At 46.3% G+C, this 17,500-nt stretch overlaps 1 protein-coding gene across 2 annotated transcripts in view; it reads left to right on the forward strand.

Annotated features, from left to right (window-relative positions):
* The window catches only part of stm (starmaker), a 25,522-nt gene that overhangs the window by 4,938 nt on the left and 3,084 nt on the right, over positions 1 to 17,500 (forward strand). For both annotated transcript variants that reach the window (XM_083645657.1, XM_083645658.1), the window contains exons 3-11: positions 52 to 72; positions 1,473 to 1,505; positions 2,402 to 2,434; positions 2,817 to 2,855; positions 10,209 to 10,247; positions 10,643 to 10,675; positions 12,246 to 12,296; positions 14,938 to 14,988; positions 16,017 to 17,048. In XM_083645657.1, coding sequence (XP_083501783.1) covers positions 52 to 72; positions 1,473 to 1,505; positions 2,402 to 2,434; positions 2,817 to 2,855; positions 10,209 to 10,247; positions 10,643 to 10,675; positions 12,246 to 12,296; positions 14,938 to 14,988; positions 16,017 to 17,048 — 1,332 coding nt within the window. The remainder of the gene's footprint in view (positions 1 to 51; positions 73 to 1,472; positions 1,506 to 2,401; positions 2,435 to 2,816; positions 2,856 to 10,208; positions 10,248 to 10,642; positions 10,676 to 12,245; positions 12,297 to 14,937; positions 14,989 to 16,016; positions 17,049 to 17,500) is intronic.

Here is a 17,500-nt window from a genome sequence, read left to right on the forward strand (position 1 = left end):
CTCTCTCTCTCTCTCTCTCTCTCTCTCTCTCATTTGGTTTCCCCCCTCCAGAGGCTCCAGGATCACACGATGGTAACTATCAGCCTGTAATCTGATGTGATTCATTAGGAACTGAACTGTCTGTCTCATTATGAAACACTATGGAACCTGTAACTGTTCCACAGCATTGAGAATAGAACAGAGAACATGGAGAATAGAACAGAGCATTGAACAAAGAATAGAACAGTACAAATTTGGAAGTAAGTAGCATGTATTAGCATCCTGTAATGACCACTGGTGGCAGCAGAGGCCACTGTTGCTGCTGCTCAGCGGCTTTCTATATATTGGGGCTTTAAAACAGGTAGTCATAACATTAACATGTCAAGTTTCAAGTCAAGTCAAGTCAAGTTTATTTATATAGCCCTAATTCACAAGCATGTCTCAGAGGGCTTCACAGAAAATATGCCTAGCTAATTCTAGCTGACACAACAGTAGCAAATTACAGAATAAAGATAACATTTTGAACAATTGATAAAGAAATATAGAAAATATAGAAATGAAGGATAGAGCAGAGGAGAGAGCAGGAGAAGGGAGGAGAGCAGGGGGAATGTGAGAGAGTGATGGGGTGGGGAGGGAATGGGAAATGTTGGAGGGTATAGGAGGTGGGGAAGGAGCAAGAGGAGAGAGCAGGAGAGGGGAAAGGGGGGGGAGCGGGGGGGTGTGTGGGGGAGAAGAGAGCAGGGGGAGGGAGGAGGTGGGGAGAGAATGGGAAATGTGGGAGAGGAGAGAGCATATGGAAGAGTATGGGAGTATTATAGAGGTGTATGGGAGACTATATGGAGAGAACAGGGAAAGGAGGGCTAGCTGATACAACAGTAACAAATTACAGTAGTAATAATAACACATTGAACAATTATATGATAGAGAAATATAGACACACATTTTGCAAATGGACATATGTCGATTTCTTAGCAACCAAACTATGCTTAATTTAATTGGCTGCAGGCCTTTAGTAGTGAGTCCCTTTGCCAAATAACATAACAAAACATGAATTGTTTTGTAAAGTTATCAAGGACACGTTTCTACTTTGTGGTGAGATTAAAGTTATCCATAAAATGGAAGGTTATGTTATGGCTTCTGTGCCCCCGAGTCAAAAAATAATAATACATAAAATGCTGCAGACATGAAAGATATACTCCAATTGAAATACATACTTCAACAGGTGCCGAGCGTCACAAAAAAATAAATCATGCCCATTAAATTTCATGACTTTTTAACAAACTGCCAAAACAGGAGTCGACCATACCAGGTTGGAAAAGTTACCTGACATGTTGCCATTTGAAAGAATGCCAATTAGTCCTGATGGTGGCACTGTTGAGCATGAGCACGACACTGTGTCCTCAAGAAGAAGAATGATAAACTGCTGCAGAATCTGCTGGAATATTTGTTATCTCTTTGATTTACAATGTTTTCATAACTTTCCTCTGTTTCAGACAGAAAGGAGGCGCTATTGGCCCACATGAATGGTAATACACACACACACGCACATACACACACAGTAAAGCGCAAATTATGCTCGAGCGAAATCGACGCCGCTGACTGCGCCGAGGGGATCGCCGCAGCTGGGCGTCCTATCGGCGCAGCTCGGCGGAGGGGGCGCGCAGCTCCTCGAAAATGTGACTCTGCTGCGTCAACTCCTTGTTGTGAGGAATGAGGAAATGCCATTTCCTCATTTAACAGTGCTTGTCCCTCATCTAGCAAAGCCTTCTGCAGGCTCACCGGAATGAGTTTTAAAATGGAGGGACAATAAAATGTCCTCCCACCGACATGATTGCAAGTTGTTGGTAAACGACACGATAACGTTTTGGACGTGTTTTGGACGAGTTACGTTCGAGTATGCACAGTCTCGCTGTCGCCGCTTGGCGGCGGCAAGGCTCCAAGTCGAGGCTGCGCAGAACCATGCCGGGCGCTTAACACTAGCAAAGCCGGGACATTTTTACCTACCACAAGGGCCAGAAGAGGGGTCGACTGACCCCTAGTCATTTGAATGAGAGGCTGTGCATTTGCACCTCTTGTGTGGAGTCTCCCTGTCAATTCTATTCAAATGCGAAATGAATTCTATTCAAATGCTAAATGTACTGGCCGGGGAGAGGGGAGGTGTCTCTGCTATCATGGCAAATTTGTCCTCCACAAGGCCGGCAGCCCTTGTGCTCTTGTCATCAAAGCGTAGATAGCGCATGATATCGGTCTGATTTTGAAAATGTATGAACACAGGGTCGTACAACAGACATATTTAGGAAAAGTCAAGAAAGTAGGGATTTGGAACTCGATCGAGTGCAAAGATATATTTTATTTTAACTCACAGGGGTCACGTGACCCCTTTGACGGCCCTTCTAGTTAACAGTGTTGGTTTGTTTTTCAGGAGCTGATCCTACATCCACAAATAATGATCCAGGTAACACACACACACACACACACACACACACACACACACACACACACACACACACACACACACACACACAGTACATACAGTATATATATATATATATATATATATATATATATATATATATATATATATATATATGATGTCATGTGATATGACATCATATATCGTATCTTATCATTATAGACCCTTTTCACGGGGGCCATTTTGTGTCGAAAAGGCAGAATAAACAGGTGCAAGCAAAACATTAATGCACCTGTGTTTACTCTGCCTTTTTTACACAAAATGGCCCCCGTGAGAAGGGTCTATTGTCACATGTTGTGTGTCATATTATGACACAACATATTTATCTAGTGGACTAATCACTGACTCCAGTCTGTCTCCACAGAATCTACTAACAGGCCAGACTCAGCTGAACAGACTGAAGGTATCTTGTCTGTCTGTCTGTCCGTCCGTCTGTCTGTCTGTCTGTCTGTCTGTCTGTCTGTCTGTCTGTCTGTCTGTCTGTCTGTCTGTCTGTCTCCCTGTTCAGTTAAATTGTCCCACAGTTTTTTTTATCAAATGGAAGGAGAGAGACTAGTACACACTAGAACTATTACTAGTAGTAACTAACAGTTGGTTATGTTGTAACCCAGGTTCGCTGAGTAGAGAGACTATCTCTTCCCACTATTTTCAATGTAGGTATTGGATTATCTCTGCTCAGCGGCAGCTCTGCCCTACAAATCATAACCGCAGTAACTACGCCAACACTGAAACTGAGAAAAATGGCTTTAAAGTTTTTTGACTGTCCAGCCAAATGAGATATAGGTTGAAAAGTGGCAATGCGCTTATTAAATATGTGTATGTTAAAGTATTTTTTGGGGGCAAAACAATTATCAATTACTTGACCTATGACCCCAGAAATGTAGATACGGCACTCTGTCTGTGTATTACCTTAAACAGATGTGTAGGTAGTACAAGGGAAAAGCACAGTAACTACAATCTAATGTGCTTCTCCCGTCTTGTTTTTCATGAGACAAATGTAATCGGTTTTGATTTTGATACCACATCATATCTATATTTAATTGTTTTATTGTTTACATGTTTAAAACATTTAAATGGATGAGTAACAGATAAATTCAGGGAATCCTGAAGTCAGTTGATGTAATCTTCACCACTGGTGTTGCTTTTTGGTCATCATTCTGATGCAATTAATGAGCACAGTTTGAGTCTGAATGCTGATAATTTATGCAGCAATTAAAAAGCTTGTCCTGATGAGCTAGGTAGTGATACCAAACAATTATCACTATCTACAGCCAGATTAACACTTCCCAGTGGAGAACACAATTCCCTTCTTTATTGGATGATCTCTTATGGATTATTAGCTAGGAATACAGCATTTACGATTTTAAAAACACTGAAGACTCATTCATTAACAATTTGGACAGCTGTCAGTGCGCTCTCATATTGGGAATTGACTGGATTAGCTAAACAGATTGTGCCATTATGAGTGATTGATATGTTGGGCTTTGTTATGGAAAGAGCGGGAAAATTGCAGTAACTACAAAATCCAACCAAAAACCAGTCTGAACCGCAGTAACTACACCTCAAAGTGTAGTTACTGCGTTTCTCTCTGTTTAAGTCCAGCTGAAGCTCTGTGAAAGCAAATCAAACTGTTACTGCAGTTTTGTCTGGTTTTTGGTTGGATTTCGTAGTTACTGCAACTTTTCTACTCTGTTTTCTCAAATATAGAGCAAGACTGAACTTAGAAAATTTGTCACATGATAAAACAGATAAAAGTTCAATTTCAGTAATAACTCAATTTTGACCAAAATTGTAGTTACTGCGGTTTTGATTTGGAGGGCAGAGCTGATGTGGATTACTCTCTAAGATGCCTCCACCTTTGGTGAGGCCGTGCAGTTATTAGCTCAAGGCTATACAAGTACCATGCAGTACCAGTAACATTACTCCTGTGGGAGCATGGAGTGGCAGTTGAGTTCGAATGAGACATACCACCAGTTAACCCTGTGCTCAAATAAATGAACCAGATATGAATATGCAGTATGTACACACCCATGATAGCCTAGGCACAAGATGTCAGCAAGGCCAAGGCCCCGCCAGATGCTAAGGCCATCTAACCTGCCAGGATGCAAGGCTAGCTTTGAAGAGAGGCCTCACTCAGGGCCAAGGTCTCCTCTTTGCTTCACCACCCTGAGGAAGGTAGCAGGTCTCCTCTCTGCTTCACCACCCTGAGGAAGGTAGAAAGGTTGCAGTTCCATAAAGTGACTGGCACGGGACTCGGACCAGGTCTTAAGGTGTAATTCAGGGTCCTTCAGGTGCATTACCCGGCAATTAGCGGCATTAGTTGTCTGCAACAGTCATCGGCACACAAGGAACAATTCTTTTAGGTGATATGATGGCATTTTTCCCTGTGCCGAGCAGCTGGCTGGTCTCACTGACGGAGAGCCAGCCTAGGCACAGTTTGTGTGCTTGCAGATTTCTCTATGGACAAAATGAAAGACTCAGGAGGCAGTGCGGCACTGGCTGCGTGTCCAGAAGAACTGTGGCACAACGTGCACTGTGGAAGCCATCGACTCCAAGAGGCCAATCCACAATCTGCAGGTCACCCTGGCCTCCAAATTAAATTGGGAGAAGCAAGGTCTAAGAGTGGCTTGTCTTCCAGGATTTAGGGAAAGAGTTCCCGGGTCTGACATCTCCTATGCCTGCTGCATGTGTCCCCTGGAGTTGCACTGTCAGAGCACAAAAGTGACTGCTCACTCAGCCCTGCTTTACCGTCCAGAGGAGGGCGGAAAGGGCACAGTTCACTATACTGCCTGGTGTGGGCCTCTGACCAGACCTCATATATTCAACATGCGGAAGCCAGATGGACCGGGGAGGACCTTAAGGTGGGGAGCAGGCAATAAGCAGCAACAGTCCTGATGCACCGAAGGACATGGAGCACTGGGCACATGTTTAGAAGAGCCAGGGGCACAATGTGGAAGTCATTTGCCTTATAACATCTAGGGACAAACATTGCAAACTAGCTTAGGCTATAAATGTCAGGATATATAACAAAGACTGTTTCCTGTGAATGCTCTATGTTTATGTATCTGTCCCTATAGAAATAAACTTTTCAATCAATCAATCGGCCCCAAGGGTCAAAGGCACAATTTCCTGGTTACCCGGGTCCCCCAACAGAACTGGGACAAGCAAAGCCTACGGGCGGTTTGTCTTCCAGAAGTGAGGGAAAGCGCATGCTGTGCTCCATTGGCATTTCGATTTTCCATACCTGAGCGGCCCAAGTAATGAGCTGATGGCAGAGGGGAGGTGGTAGCTACTGCTCCTCCTCTACCTGCTCTGCTCTATGCACTTATATGTGAACCGGGCTGCATGTGTGCTGCAAGGCTGTCAGACTCGCCAACAGTGACTCTGAAAAGACATCGTACTATCTAGAGTGGTGTGTGTCAGGTGCTGAGCAGAGGGGTGGTGAGCTGAGGTGAGTGTGTGTCAGGTGCAGAGCAGAGGGGTGGTGAGCTGAGGTGAGTGTGTGTCAGGTGCAGAGCAGAGGGGTGGTGAGCTGCGCTGCATGCGAAGCTCGTAAGCTGCAACATGTCAGGCCCAACAAGAAGTCCCTTCTTTTGAATGGACCTGAGACCCGACCGCGTCCGGGTCGGGTCCTTGAGTATCCGGGGGTCGATCATCCCCGAAGTGCTCATTTTTGTGATAAGTTTGTTTTTAAGTAGTTATTTGACGATATAAAAAAGGGCTGATTGACAGCTCGGACAGCCACTCGCCGGGTCCACTCAGGTCCTATTGGACCCGGCATTTCACTGTCAGAGACGCGAGACCCGTGGCACATGGACCTGACCTTTTTTCTTTTGAATGGCTCCAGGGTGAATCCTCGGGTATTTGAGCATACCCGAAGACCTCTAACTGGAACCAGGTGCTACTGACAAATATACACAGTGTGTAATATGTGAATGCTTGTTGTGATTCAGGGGGGAAATGCACTTAGTGCCGTGCCCGTGACTCACCCCTCATACATTTGACATGAATCTATCCCCACATTTCACACACACTGCAACCCGGAAACAAGTGGAAGCGGCTTTCCCCCGTCTATTCATTGTTTCCTTTCTTTTGTTTGTTTGTCGAGAAAACATATAACGGCTATGTATACGCTTCATCTGACTGGTCAGATTCCACTTAGGACTTACGGCCTGTGGCGTCAACAGCCAACGAGCCACACTCAGGGTGTAATGACCAGCTCGATGCAAGCCCCTCGCCTCCGGGTTCAAACAGGAACAAGCCCCTCACCTCCGGGTTCAGTGAAGAACAAGCCCCTCGTCTCCGGGTTCAAAGAGGAACAAGCCCCTCGCCTCTGGGTTCAGTGAAGAACAAGCCCCTCCCCTCCGGGTTCAAAGAGGAACAAGCCCCTCCCCTCTGGGTTCAGTGAAGAACAAGCCCCTCCCCTCCGGGTTCAAAGAGGAACAAGCCCCTCGCCTCCGGGTTCAAAGAGGAACAAGCCCCTCACCTCCAGGTTCAAAGAGGAACAAGCCCCTCGCCTCCGGGTTCAAAGAGGAACAAGCCCCTCCCCTCCGGGTTCAAAGAGGAACAAGCCCCTCACCTCTGGGTTCAAAGAGGAACAAGCCCCTCACCTCCGGGTTCAAAGAGGAACAAGCCCCTCACCTCCGGGTTCAAAGAGGAACAAGCCCCTCCCCTCCGGGTTCAAAGAGGAACAAGCCCCTCGCCTCCGGGTTCAAAGAGGAACAAGCCCCTCGGCTCCGGGTTCAAAGAGGAACAAGCCCCTCGTCTCCGGGTTCAAAGAGGAACAAGCCCCTCGTCTCCGGGTTAAAAGAGGAACAAGCCCCTCGTCTCCGGGTTCAAAGAGGAACAAGCCCCTCGTCTCCGGGTTCAAAGAGGAACAAGCCCCTCCCCTCCGGGTTCAAAGAGGAACAAGCCCCTCGGCTCCGCGTTCAAAGAGGAACAAGCCCCTCGGCTCCGGGTTCATAGAGGAACAAGCCCCTCACCTCTGGGTTCAAAGAGGAACAAGCCCCTTGCCTCTGGGTTCAGTGAAGAACAAGCCCCTCCCCTCCGGGTTCAAAGAGGAACAAGCCCCTCCCCTCCGGGTTCAAAGAGGAACAAGCCCCTCGCTTCCGGGTTCAGTGAAGAACAAGCCCCTCCCCTCCGGGTTCAAAGAGGAACAAGCCCCTCGCCTCTGGGTTCAGTGAAGAACAAACCCTCCCCTCCGGGTTCAAAGAGGAACAAGCCCCTCGCCTCTGGGTTCAAAGAGGAACAAGCCCCTCCCCTCCGGGTTCAATGAAGAACAAGCCCCTCCCCTCTGAGTTCAATGAAGAACAAGCCCCTCCCCTCTGGGTTCAGTGAAGAACAAGCCCCTCGCCTCTGGGTTCAATGAGGAACAAGCCCCTCCCCTCCGGGTTCAAAGAGGAACAAGCCCCTCGCCTCTGGGTTCAGTGAAGAACAAGCCCCTCCCCTCTAGGTTCAAAGAGAAACAAGCCCCTCCCCTCCGGGTTCAAAGAGGAACAAGCCCCTCCCCTCTGGGTTCAGTGAAGAACAAGCCCCTCCCCTCCGGGTTCAAAGAGAAACAAGCCCCTCCCCTCCGGGTTCAAAGAGAAACAAGCCCCTCGCCTCTGGGTTCAGTGAAGAACAAGCCCCTCCCCTCTGGGTTCAAAGAGGAACAAGCCCCTCACCTCTGGGTTCAGTAAAGAACAAGCCCCTCCCCTCCGGGTTCAAAGAGGAACAAGCCCCTCGCCTCTGGGTTCAGTGAAGAACAAGCCCCTCCCCTCCGGGTTCAAAGAGAAACAAGCCCCTCCCCTCCGGGTTCAAAGAGGAACAAGCCCCTCGCCTCTGGGTTCAGTGAAGAACAAGCCCCTCCCCTCCGGGTTCAAAGAGAAACAAGCCCCTCCCCTCCGGGTTCAAAGAGGAACAAGCCCCTCGCCTCTGGGTTCAGTGAAGAACAAGCCCCTCCCCTCCGGGTTCAAAGAGAAACAAGCCCCTCCCCTCCGGGTTCAAAGAGAAACAAGCCCCTCGCCTCTGGGTTCAGTGAAGAACAAGCCCCTCCCCTCTGCGTTCAAAGAGGAACAAGCCCCTCGCCTCTAGGTTCAGTGAAGAACAAGCCCCTCCCCTCCGGGTTCAAAGAGGAACAAGCCCCTCGCCTCTGGGTTCAGTGAAGAACAAGCCCCTCCCCTCCGGGTTCAAAGAGAAACAAGCCCCTCCCCTCCGGGTTCAAAGAGGAACAAGCCCCTCGCCTCTGGGTTCAGTGAAGAACAAGCCCCTCCCCTCCGGGTTCAAAGAGAAACAAGCCCCTCCCCTCCGGGTTCAAAGAGGAACAAGCCCCTCGCCTCTGGGTTCAGTGAAGAACAAGCCCCTCCCCTCCGGGTTCAAAGAGAAACAAGCCCCTCCCCTCTGGGTTCAGTGAAGAACAAGCCCCTCCCCTCTGGGTTCAAAGAGGAACAAGCCCCTCGCCTCTGGGTTCAGTGAAGAACAAGCCCCTCCCCTCCGGGTTAAAAGAGGAACAAGCCCCTCCCCTCCGGGTTCAAAGAGGAACAAGCCCCTCGCCTCTGGGTTCAAAGAGGAACAAGCCCCTCGCCTCCGGGTTCAAAGAGGAACAAGCCCCTCGCCTCCGGGTTCAAAGAGGAACAAGCCCCTCCCCTCCGGGTTCAAAGAGGAACAAGCCCCTCCCCTCCAGGTTAAAAGAGGAACAAGCCCGTCGCCTCTGGGTTCAAAGAGGAACAAGCCCCTCGCCTCCGGGTTCAAAGAGGAACAAGCCCCTCGCCTCCGGGTTCAGTAAAGAACAAGCCCCTCCCCTCCGGGTTCAAAGAGGAACAAACCCCTTGCTTCCGGGTTCAGTGAAGAACAAGCCCCTCCCCTCCGGGTTCATAGAGGAACAAGCCCCTCCCCTCTGGGTTCAAAGAGGAACAAGCCCCTCCCCTCCGGGTTCAAAGAGGAACAAGCCCCTCACTTCCGGGTTCAGTGAAGAACAAGCCCCTCCCCTCCGGGTTCAAAGAGGAACAAGCCCCTCCCCTCCAGGTTCAAAGAGAAACAAGCCCCTCGTCTCCACGTTCAATGAGGAACAATGGTTATGCCAGGGATCACGGCCAATGCAGATACTGCAAGCTCCCACGCTTTGCCAGCTTGTGCTGAGTCACTCAGCGATCCAGACAGGGGCCAGTGGGACTAGCTCTTCTTTCTCACAAAACAAGCTGAAAAACACTGCTGCCAAACACACACACGCTTACAAGGAAGCGTAGAGGACATACTGTATCTGTGTGGTACCCTACTGATATAGGCTCGAGCTGATCAGTGCATGGCCTGACCACACGTGGAGATGTCTCAGAGAGTAATCCACATCAAACGACATTGACCATGGATAATTCCATATTTACATTGAAAATGTAGTGGGGAGAGATGACACGAAAGGCAGCTAAATGTTGCAATGAGTGGAAAATGTTTCTATTCTGACTGAAACTTTCCTGAATATTAAAACCTGTTTAGCCTTAAAACCAGAAACAACCAACCAGACTGACAGGGAGAAGAACTGCATAATACAGAGTTGGAAAAAGAAAGAAAGATTTCCACTGTTGATGAAATGATGAACAGTTAAATGTTGAATATATTGATTGTGCTTTTTAAAACCAATGATGGGACTCAGCAGGGAGACAAAGTATAACAGCAGAATCAGACGGAGAGGAACGAAGCCGAACCCAGAGAAAACATGAGGATGTGACATTCTTCTGAAATAGAAGGAAGCACATTTACCTGTCTATCTGTCTGTCTGTTTCAGCTCCCTCAGACTCCTCAGCTGATACAACTGATAGCCCAGGTCAGTGTGTGCGTGTGTGTGTGTGTGTGTGTGTGTGTGTGTGTGTGTGTGTGTATGCGCGCGCACACGCGTCCGTCTGTGTGCGGGCGTGCGTGCGTGTGTGTGTGTGTGTACACGTGCCTGAGTGTGTGTTTCCCACAGAAACAAGGACGTTTTTAAACCCACACGCGATGCTATTAAAAATCCTTTTGTGTTTCACCTGTATATTATTTTTTCTAATTCTCTTTTTCTTCTAGCTCTTTATCATTGACCTGCATTATTATTATTTGATGTCACTTCACACCATTACCCAGCAGGCACTCTTGCAAGTTGTCAGTAGAGATAGATATTAATCATCATAATCATACTCATAATCATAATCATAATCATACTATTACCTTGTGTTCCTCCAATAGACTCCAACATCCAATCTGCACCAGAGAGCAACAGTAAGATCACACTATTTTGCTGTTAAAAATGTACGCATGCCGTTAATAAGTTAATAAAATGTCCAAACATTCTTTAAGGTGCTTGATTTAGCTCTATAAACAAGTTTGAAACTCACTTGTTGCAGCTAGTTGAAGTAGCTTGATGGTGTTTAATCACTTACTTTATACTTAGTTGGATAATGCCATATTGATATGTTGCAATGGATGATTTGTTGATTACATTTTATTTAAGGAAAAACATATCGTTGCATCGGCCTATGAACTGCGCCCAACGCCAGACGCAGCGCAGATTAGTGGGTGTGGACCAGCGCACTCGATATTTTGGTATCGGCGCTACACGCGGCCTTAAGCATTATAACCACGCCTTTTAAGCGTAAAATTATGCACAATCTGCTCATTGGAGAAGTGCAGTAAACGAATCACAAGCTTCCCTTTTAAGCTCCAATTCCATGGAGCGATCCAGTCCGGTCAGAAAAGCCAAGCGCTCTGAGCTCCCCCCCTCCCTTTCATCCCCGTCTGTCTCCATATACTGTATATTATTCCATATTATTATGCTTCTCAAACCAATCTAACTGCAGTTTAAATACTGCAAGCATGTAAATACGCTACACTATAGCAAGATCAAAGTGAAAAGAATGTTCTAAACACATTGGCTAGAAAAATATAGACTATCCCTATGTGGCCGCCTATGTCATGATGAGATTAGATTGGTGAAAGTTTGTCCAGATTAGAAGGATATCGTTTTCTCTCGCTACCTTTTCTTCTCCAGTGCTGCAGATGATGCACATAAATATAGCCTACATTATGTAAAGTCATTGCATAAATGTGTTTTTATTGTAAAAGTAAATGTGAAGTAACCTAAGTCTTATTGGAGCGGAGCAGACATCACAGTAGAACCGTGTTACTGGGTTACATATATGTTTCACATAGGGTTGTGTTTGGATTTCTATGTTTTATTTTGGCCAATATTGAAATGTTCGAGAATTGCATGTTGTGTGAACAGAAACAACCTCAATGCATGCTGGGAGATTTCACATGTGGCTCAACAGCCTCTGAATGACAGGAGCGCAAAACTACGATATAACAACTTTTTTCCATCAGTCTTTGTGCCTGACGTGCGAGAGAGAGGGAGTGAGAGAGAGAGAGAGAGGGGGGGAGAGAGTGTGAGATGGCAGAGGAGAGCTCCGCGCAATTACGCACAGTAGCCTAATATAACCGGCGCACTGAATAAGGCCGGGTTTTCAAAAGCGCAAAACGCTAAATTTACACCAGGGGGAAAGATATCGTTAGGCCGGTATTTTAGCCTGAAACGCCCATTCTGGCCTATTCTGGCACTGCGCCACGCCTCTTCGGCGTAAAGCGCATTTCGGGGCCTAAAACCATGTGTATATCTTCCCAAGGCAGGCACAAGACTCGTTTTTTTTGCGTTTAACGCCAGTTTTTGCGCCTAAGGCCACTGGGAAGATAGGGCCCATAGCATACCGAAATTCTCACTTGTAAGAAAGATAAACTCAGAAACTGAGCTGCCATGACCAGGGATGTGAACCTATGTCTTCATTATCCTGTCCAGATCCAGATGCTGCTGGTAAAGACTCAGGAGACACCATGGACAACTCAGATGGTAAGACCAAACTGACTTTCTGATTGGTGCAGAACCTAAGATGATGGTAAGACCAATTTGACCTTCTGAGTGGTGGTGAACCTCAGATGCTGATTGGGGGAGAACTTCACTCTCATCCCATTTCAGTCAGATCCAGCCTGAAGCCTCAGATCCTCCAAACCAAACAAAATCGAAACCAAATGTAGTTTGTCGTTTCAATTAGTTTGTCCTGATGTTAGACATGTTTGACTGGAACAACTAGAGAATAGAAGCAACTGTAGTTAGCTCAGCCCTCCATGGTATGGATAATAACAATAAAGCTACATGGACGAACAACCCCGTCTTCATTTGCCACAATGCACCAATGTATGCACATATGCATTAGACACACACACACACACACACGCACGCACGCACGCGCGCACGCACACGCACACACACACACACACACACACACACACACACACACACGCACGCACGACATGATTAGAGGCACAGTGGAATTTGTCCTTCGTATTTTCCTCATCCTGGCTCGTCCTCCTCCATGGGCTGGCCAGGAGCGGAATAACATCAATAAAAATAACACTTTAAAAAACATTACATATTGAGTTAAGTACAGCAGGTTTGTACTGATTAACTAGGTTCTACATGACAATTATCATTATCCAACACATATCTTGTACGCTAACAAAGAGGAAGATCATTTCTAGACTTATTATTAGGTGTGCAACCAAATTTAATTATCTTATTCGGGAAAGCACAAATAATGTGATGGAAACAGATATTTTCTCTACCCGAAGAAGCCATGATTGACATTTGAATAAACGACTTGATTTTCCCTTTATCATTTCTAAAACAGAAGAAGTAAAAAACATCAAATGAAAAAAGCCCATGTTGGTACTGTAGCCGCTGTACGTCTTTCAGCACCAGTGACAGAGCAGAGAGGAGAGAGTTACAGTAATGCTATAGAGCGGAAATTGGCAAAACCTTCCTATAAGAACAAGTAATATGTTGGTTTATTTCAGATATGTTATTTAACCAAAACAGGTGTTGGGTGCGACAACTCTTTTTCTTTTTCTCAACATAGATCAAAGCTCAACTCTAACTCGAGGGCTAACACTGCTGGCTTGAAACAGCCTGCTCAGCAGTTCAGAAGCCACTCAGCAACAAGCAACAAGCTAATGGGATGGCTGACACTGCTAACACCAGCCGGCCCAGGCCTAGATTCAGAGGCCACTTTAAAGGCCCAATATATCAAATGAAGCTTTTTGTTTGTTTGTCATAGAGCTAAAGGGGTTACAGACATGGGACCAACTGTTATAGAGAGCTCTTGACCTCAGCTCTCATGTGAGTATAGTCAACACCTGGGGGCACTGTCAAATATGGGTAAAATATGGTCAAAATTAATTTTCATCATTTAACAATTAGATATTTAAAATCTGATTACATAAATGTGTTTACCATCCCCTTAAACCCCAAAGTGTACTCTCCATTCAGTATTTACACATATCACTTTTAGGAAAAACACTAATAAAGAAAGACTACAATTCCCTGAGCCATGCAGCTTGAAACAGATCAGCCCACAGTTGTAGTTCCGGTTTGCAATGTAGCGTTGTAAATCAAGGGTCATATAAAAAGAGATATCTACTGAATATAACGGCTGAACTCGTAACAAAAAGAAGTAAGTAACATTATTTATATAGCACCTTTTGCAGAGCAGAGTCACAAAGTGCTTCACATGATCAAATACAGCTAAATCAAATATGTCGCATAGTAAGAAACACAAGCAGATACACAAGAGGCTAGACAAAGGCCAGAGTGTACAGAGCAGCTTTAGCTGCTTTTTGAAAATGTCAATCGAGGCAGCAGATCATAGTGGAAGGGAGTTCCATGGGAGACCTAATTTAAATGCTCTGTCACCTTTAGTTTTGAGCCTAGCGTGAGGAACAGCTAGTAAACGCTGGTCCGAAGACCGATCATGTCTGATCTAGGCAGGTGCCTGCCCATTCAGGGCTCTATGCATGTACTGTATGTGAAAACAAGAACTTTAAACTTGAACCTACATTTTGACGGGAGTCAAATGGGAGTGATGTGACATCTCTTACTGGACCTGGAGCCTTGCAGCAGCATTCTGGACCATTTTGTAGATTGTCCAGAGATGACTTGCTGAGGCATGTGAAAAAATAATGACAACAATCCAGGCGAGATGATTCAAAGTAATTAGTAATTACTCTGCATCAGATGATCTTAAAAAAATGGCGGTTTATTTAAGATATTTGAGCCTAAACAAGTGTCAGTCACTCACACACACATGCACGCACGCACGCATGCGCGCGCGCGCACACACACACACACACACACACACACACACACACACACACAGACACACACACACACACACACACACACACACACACACACACACACACACACACACACACACACAGGATGACGTAGCTCACGGTCACGGAACTCCACCACGACAAAGGATCCTAATTGACTAATTGATTGAGAGCCAGCAGCAGTTTTGTGTGATGTTGTGGACCTTGACTCCGCCTGACGTGCTCTGTTTCTCTGTGCAGATGAAGCTCAGAACCTGACGTGCTCTGTTTCTCTGTGCAGATGAAGCTCAGAACCTGACGTGCTCTGTTTCTCTGTGCAGATGAAGCTCTTGATGCTGACGCTCTTGAAGCTGAGGCTCCTGACTACACAGGTCAGTTCACCCATCACCTGTGAACCTAGGCAAGGCAAAGCAAGTTTATTTGTAGCTATAGCATATTTCATACGCAGAGGCCATTCAAAGTGCTTTACATAAAATATATAAAAAGAATATAGCATAGATAAATAAGATTAAGAAAAAGTATTACAAAGCATCATAAAACAATCCAGAATAAGCGAAATGCATTGCATCAAAAGAATCAACTCAAGTATGAGATCATCAATGATTCTTACAAGGAGATCTTCCTGCCTATATCTACACTTCCCTCAATCCTGTCTGCTCTTGATCTGATATTTATATCAGATCTCACTGCCACTTTAAGATGTTCTGGTCAAAGCTTCTTCCATCGGCTGATGGACAGAGATCAGACAAGGTTAAGCTTAAACTTCAAGCAATCCTTCAATTCTCAAGACAAGAATAATAGATTGGTCCACAGATGGATGAAAATCATACAGAAAAAGAAAAGATCAAGCACTGTCATCTAGCTCTTTGGGTTCCTAGATAAAGCTCTGTCATCTAGCTCTTTGGGTTCCTAGATAAAGTTGTTGGGATGCTGAACAGAAACAGTTAAAATGAAGGCTATTAAAAGCTGAGATGACAAGAGTTTTTAGCCATTGCTTGAGTAGGCCGAGTAAAATAGCTAAGTTCTAAGCTTTGACTTAAAAGTGGTCAGTCGGGGCTATACCATCTGCGAGATTATCACAGGTCTGTGTTGCATGATACAATCGTGCTTCACCGCGTTTTGTTGTAACTCTTCGGACAGCCCCAGATGCCCTAGATTAGAAGGTCCTAGAAGGTTCATATGGCACAAGCATGTGCTGCATGTCAGATATCGATTTGGGCCCAGATGCACATCAGAGTGATTTGTAGACAAGCAGCAAGATTTTGAAATCAATTCTCTGGGAATGACTGATTCTGGTTGATGAGAATACTGCTATATAGAGTATTGTTATATTTGAGTGAGCCTGAATAGTTTAAGTAAAGGCAGATGCCAATGAGTGAATAATGTTTCTAATCCTCAGATGGAGACAGCAACGATGCGACAGACACAGCCACTGACTCAGATACTGACAGTGATGCTGACGAAGGCCTCGACTCAGACACAGAGACTGACAATGATTCTGATATATTAGACGATGACTCAGATACTGACAGTGACTCGGAGACTGACAGTGACGCCGACCAAGGCGCTGACTCAGACGCAGCTACTGACAGCGATCTCGATACAGACAGTGACTCGGACGAAGACGTCGACGCAGACACGGCAGAGGAGGTTTCAGACAGCAACACAGAGGCCGAAGACGACGAGAGTAACACCGAAGAGGACAAGGATGAGTTAGACAGCGAGGAAGATGAGGAAGATGAGGATGACAAGAGTGATGAGGTAGATGAGGTCAATGAGGGAGATGACGCAGGGACAGAGCAGGATTCAGAAGAGGGGGAGAAGGACTTGGAGGAGGGAGAAGACACAGGGGAGCAAGAGGAGGAGGACAAGGACGAGAGTGCCGAGGAGGGAAGTCCTGTAATCGAAGAGGGGGACGAGGAGTCAGACGAGGCCCAGACGTCAGAGGAGGAGCAGACGCCAGAGGAGGAGAAATCAGACCAAGACGAGGATGATGACAGTGAGACAGACTTGAGTGAGGAGAAAGATGATAGCGATGAGGAGCTGGAGAAGGAGCTGGAGGGAGAGGAGGAGAGCGAAGCCACCAGTGAGGAAGACGAGGGTACTCAGGATGAGGAAGACGAGCTAACTCAGGACGAGGAAGACGAGACCAGTGATAAGGACAGTGATGACAGTACTGAGGCTATTGACAGTACAGACAGCCTTGACAGTACTGAAGCTATTGACAGTACAGACAGTGTTGACAGTACAGACAGCGTTGACAGTACAGACAGCGTTGACAGTACAGACAGCGTTGACAGTATGGACAGCGACACTGACAGCGTTGACAGTGACAGTAATGGCGGCACAGATGAGGACGACAGGCCAGATTATGAATCTCAGGCAGCGGAGATGCAGACGGACAACCCAGATGTTACCGACTCTGTTGAAGGTGAGCTGTGAGTGACAGCTGATATAACTGCTTCATGTGTTCTTTAGGTCAAACAAACCACTCACAGAATTCAGAGCAGCTGAGGAATCAGACAGGTTCCAGATAAACCTGTTTGATTCCTCAGCTGCTCTGTTGCCTTCTGAGCAGAATGGAACACATTGGGAACACTCCTGAACATACCAGAACACACCCCACAATAAATGTATTTGTATACAGTAGTATTGTTTGCAATATTTCTCAACTCAAAGAACCAAGACTGAATAAGCTTAGTAATATGAGATTCAAATGTTGGTTAAAAAATAATACAGAGATTCTTGGCAAAGGTCCAAACATCGACCCTTGTGGAACCCACATAAGAGAGGAGCAGAGAAAGATACATGATTGATCATGGGAACACTGAAGTGAAAATGCATCTGACCACCTGAACCAACCCAATTTCACGGCAGTTCGTG

This window comes from Poromitra crassiceps (genome assembly GCF_964638095.1).
Source record: "Poromitra crassiceps genome assembly, chromosome: 11".
NCBI lineage: Eukaryota > Metazoa > Chordata > Actinopteri > Beryciformes > Melamphaidae > Poromitra > Poromitra crassiceps.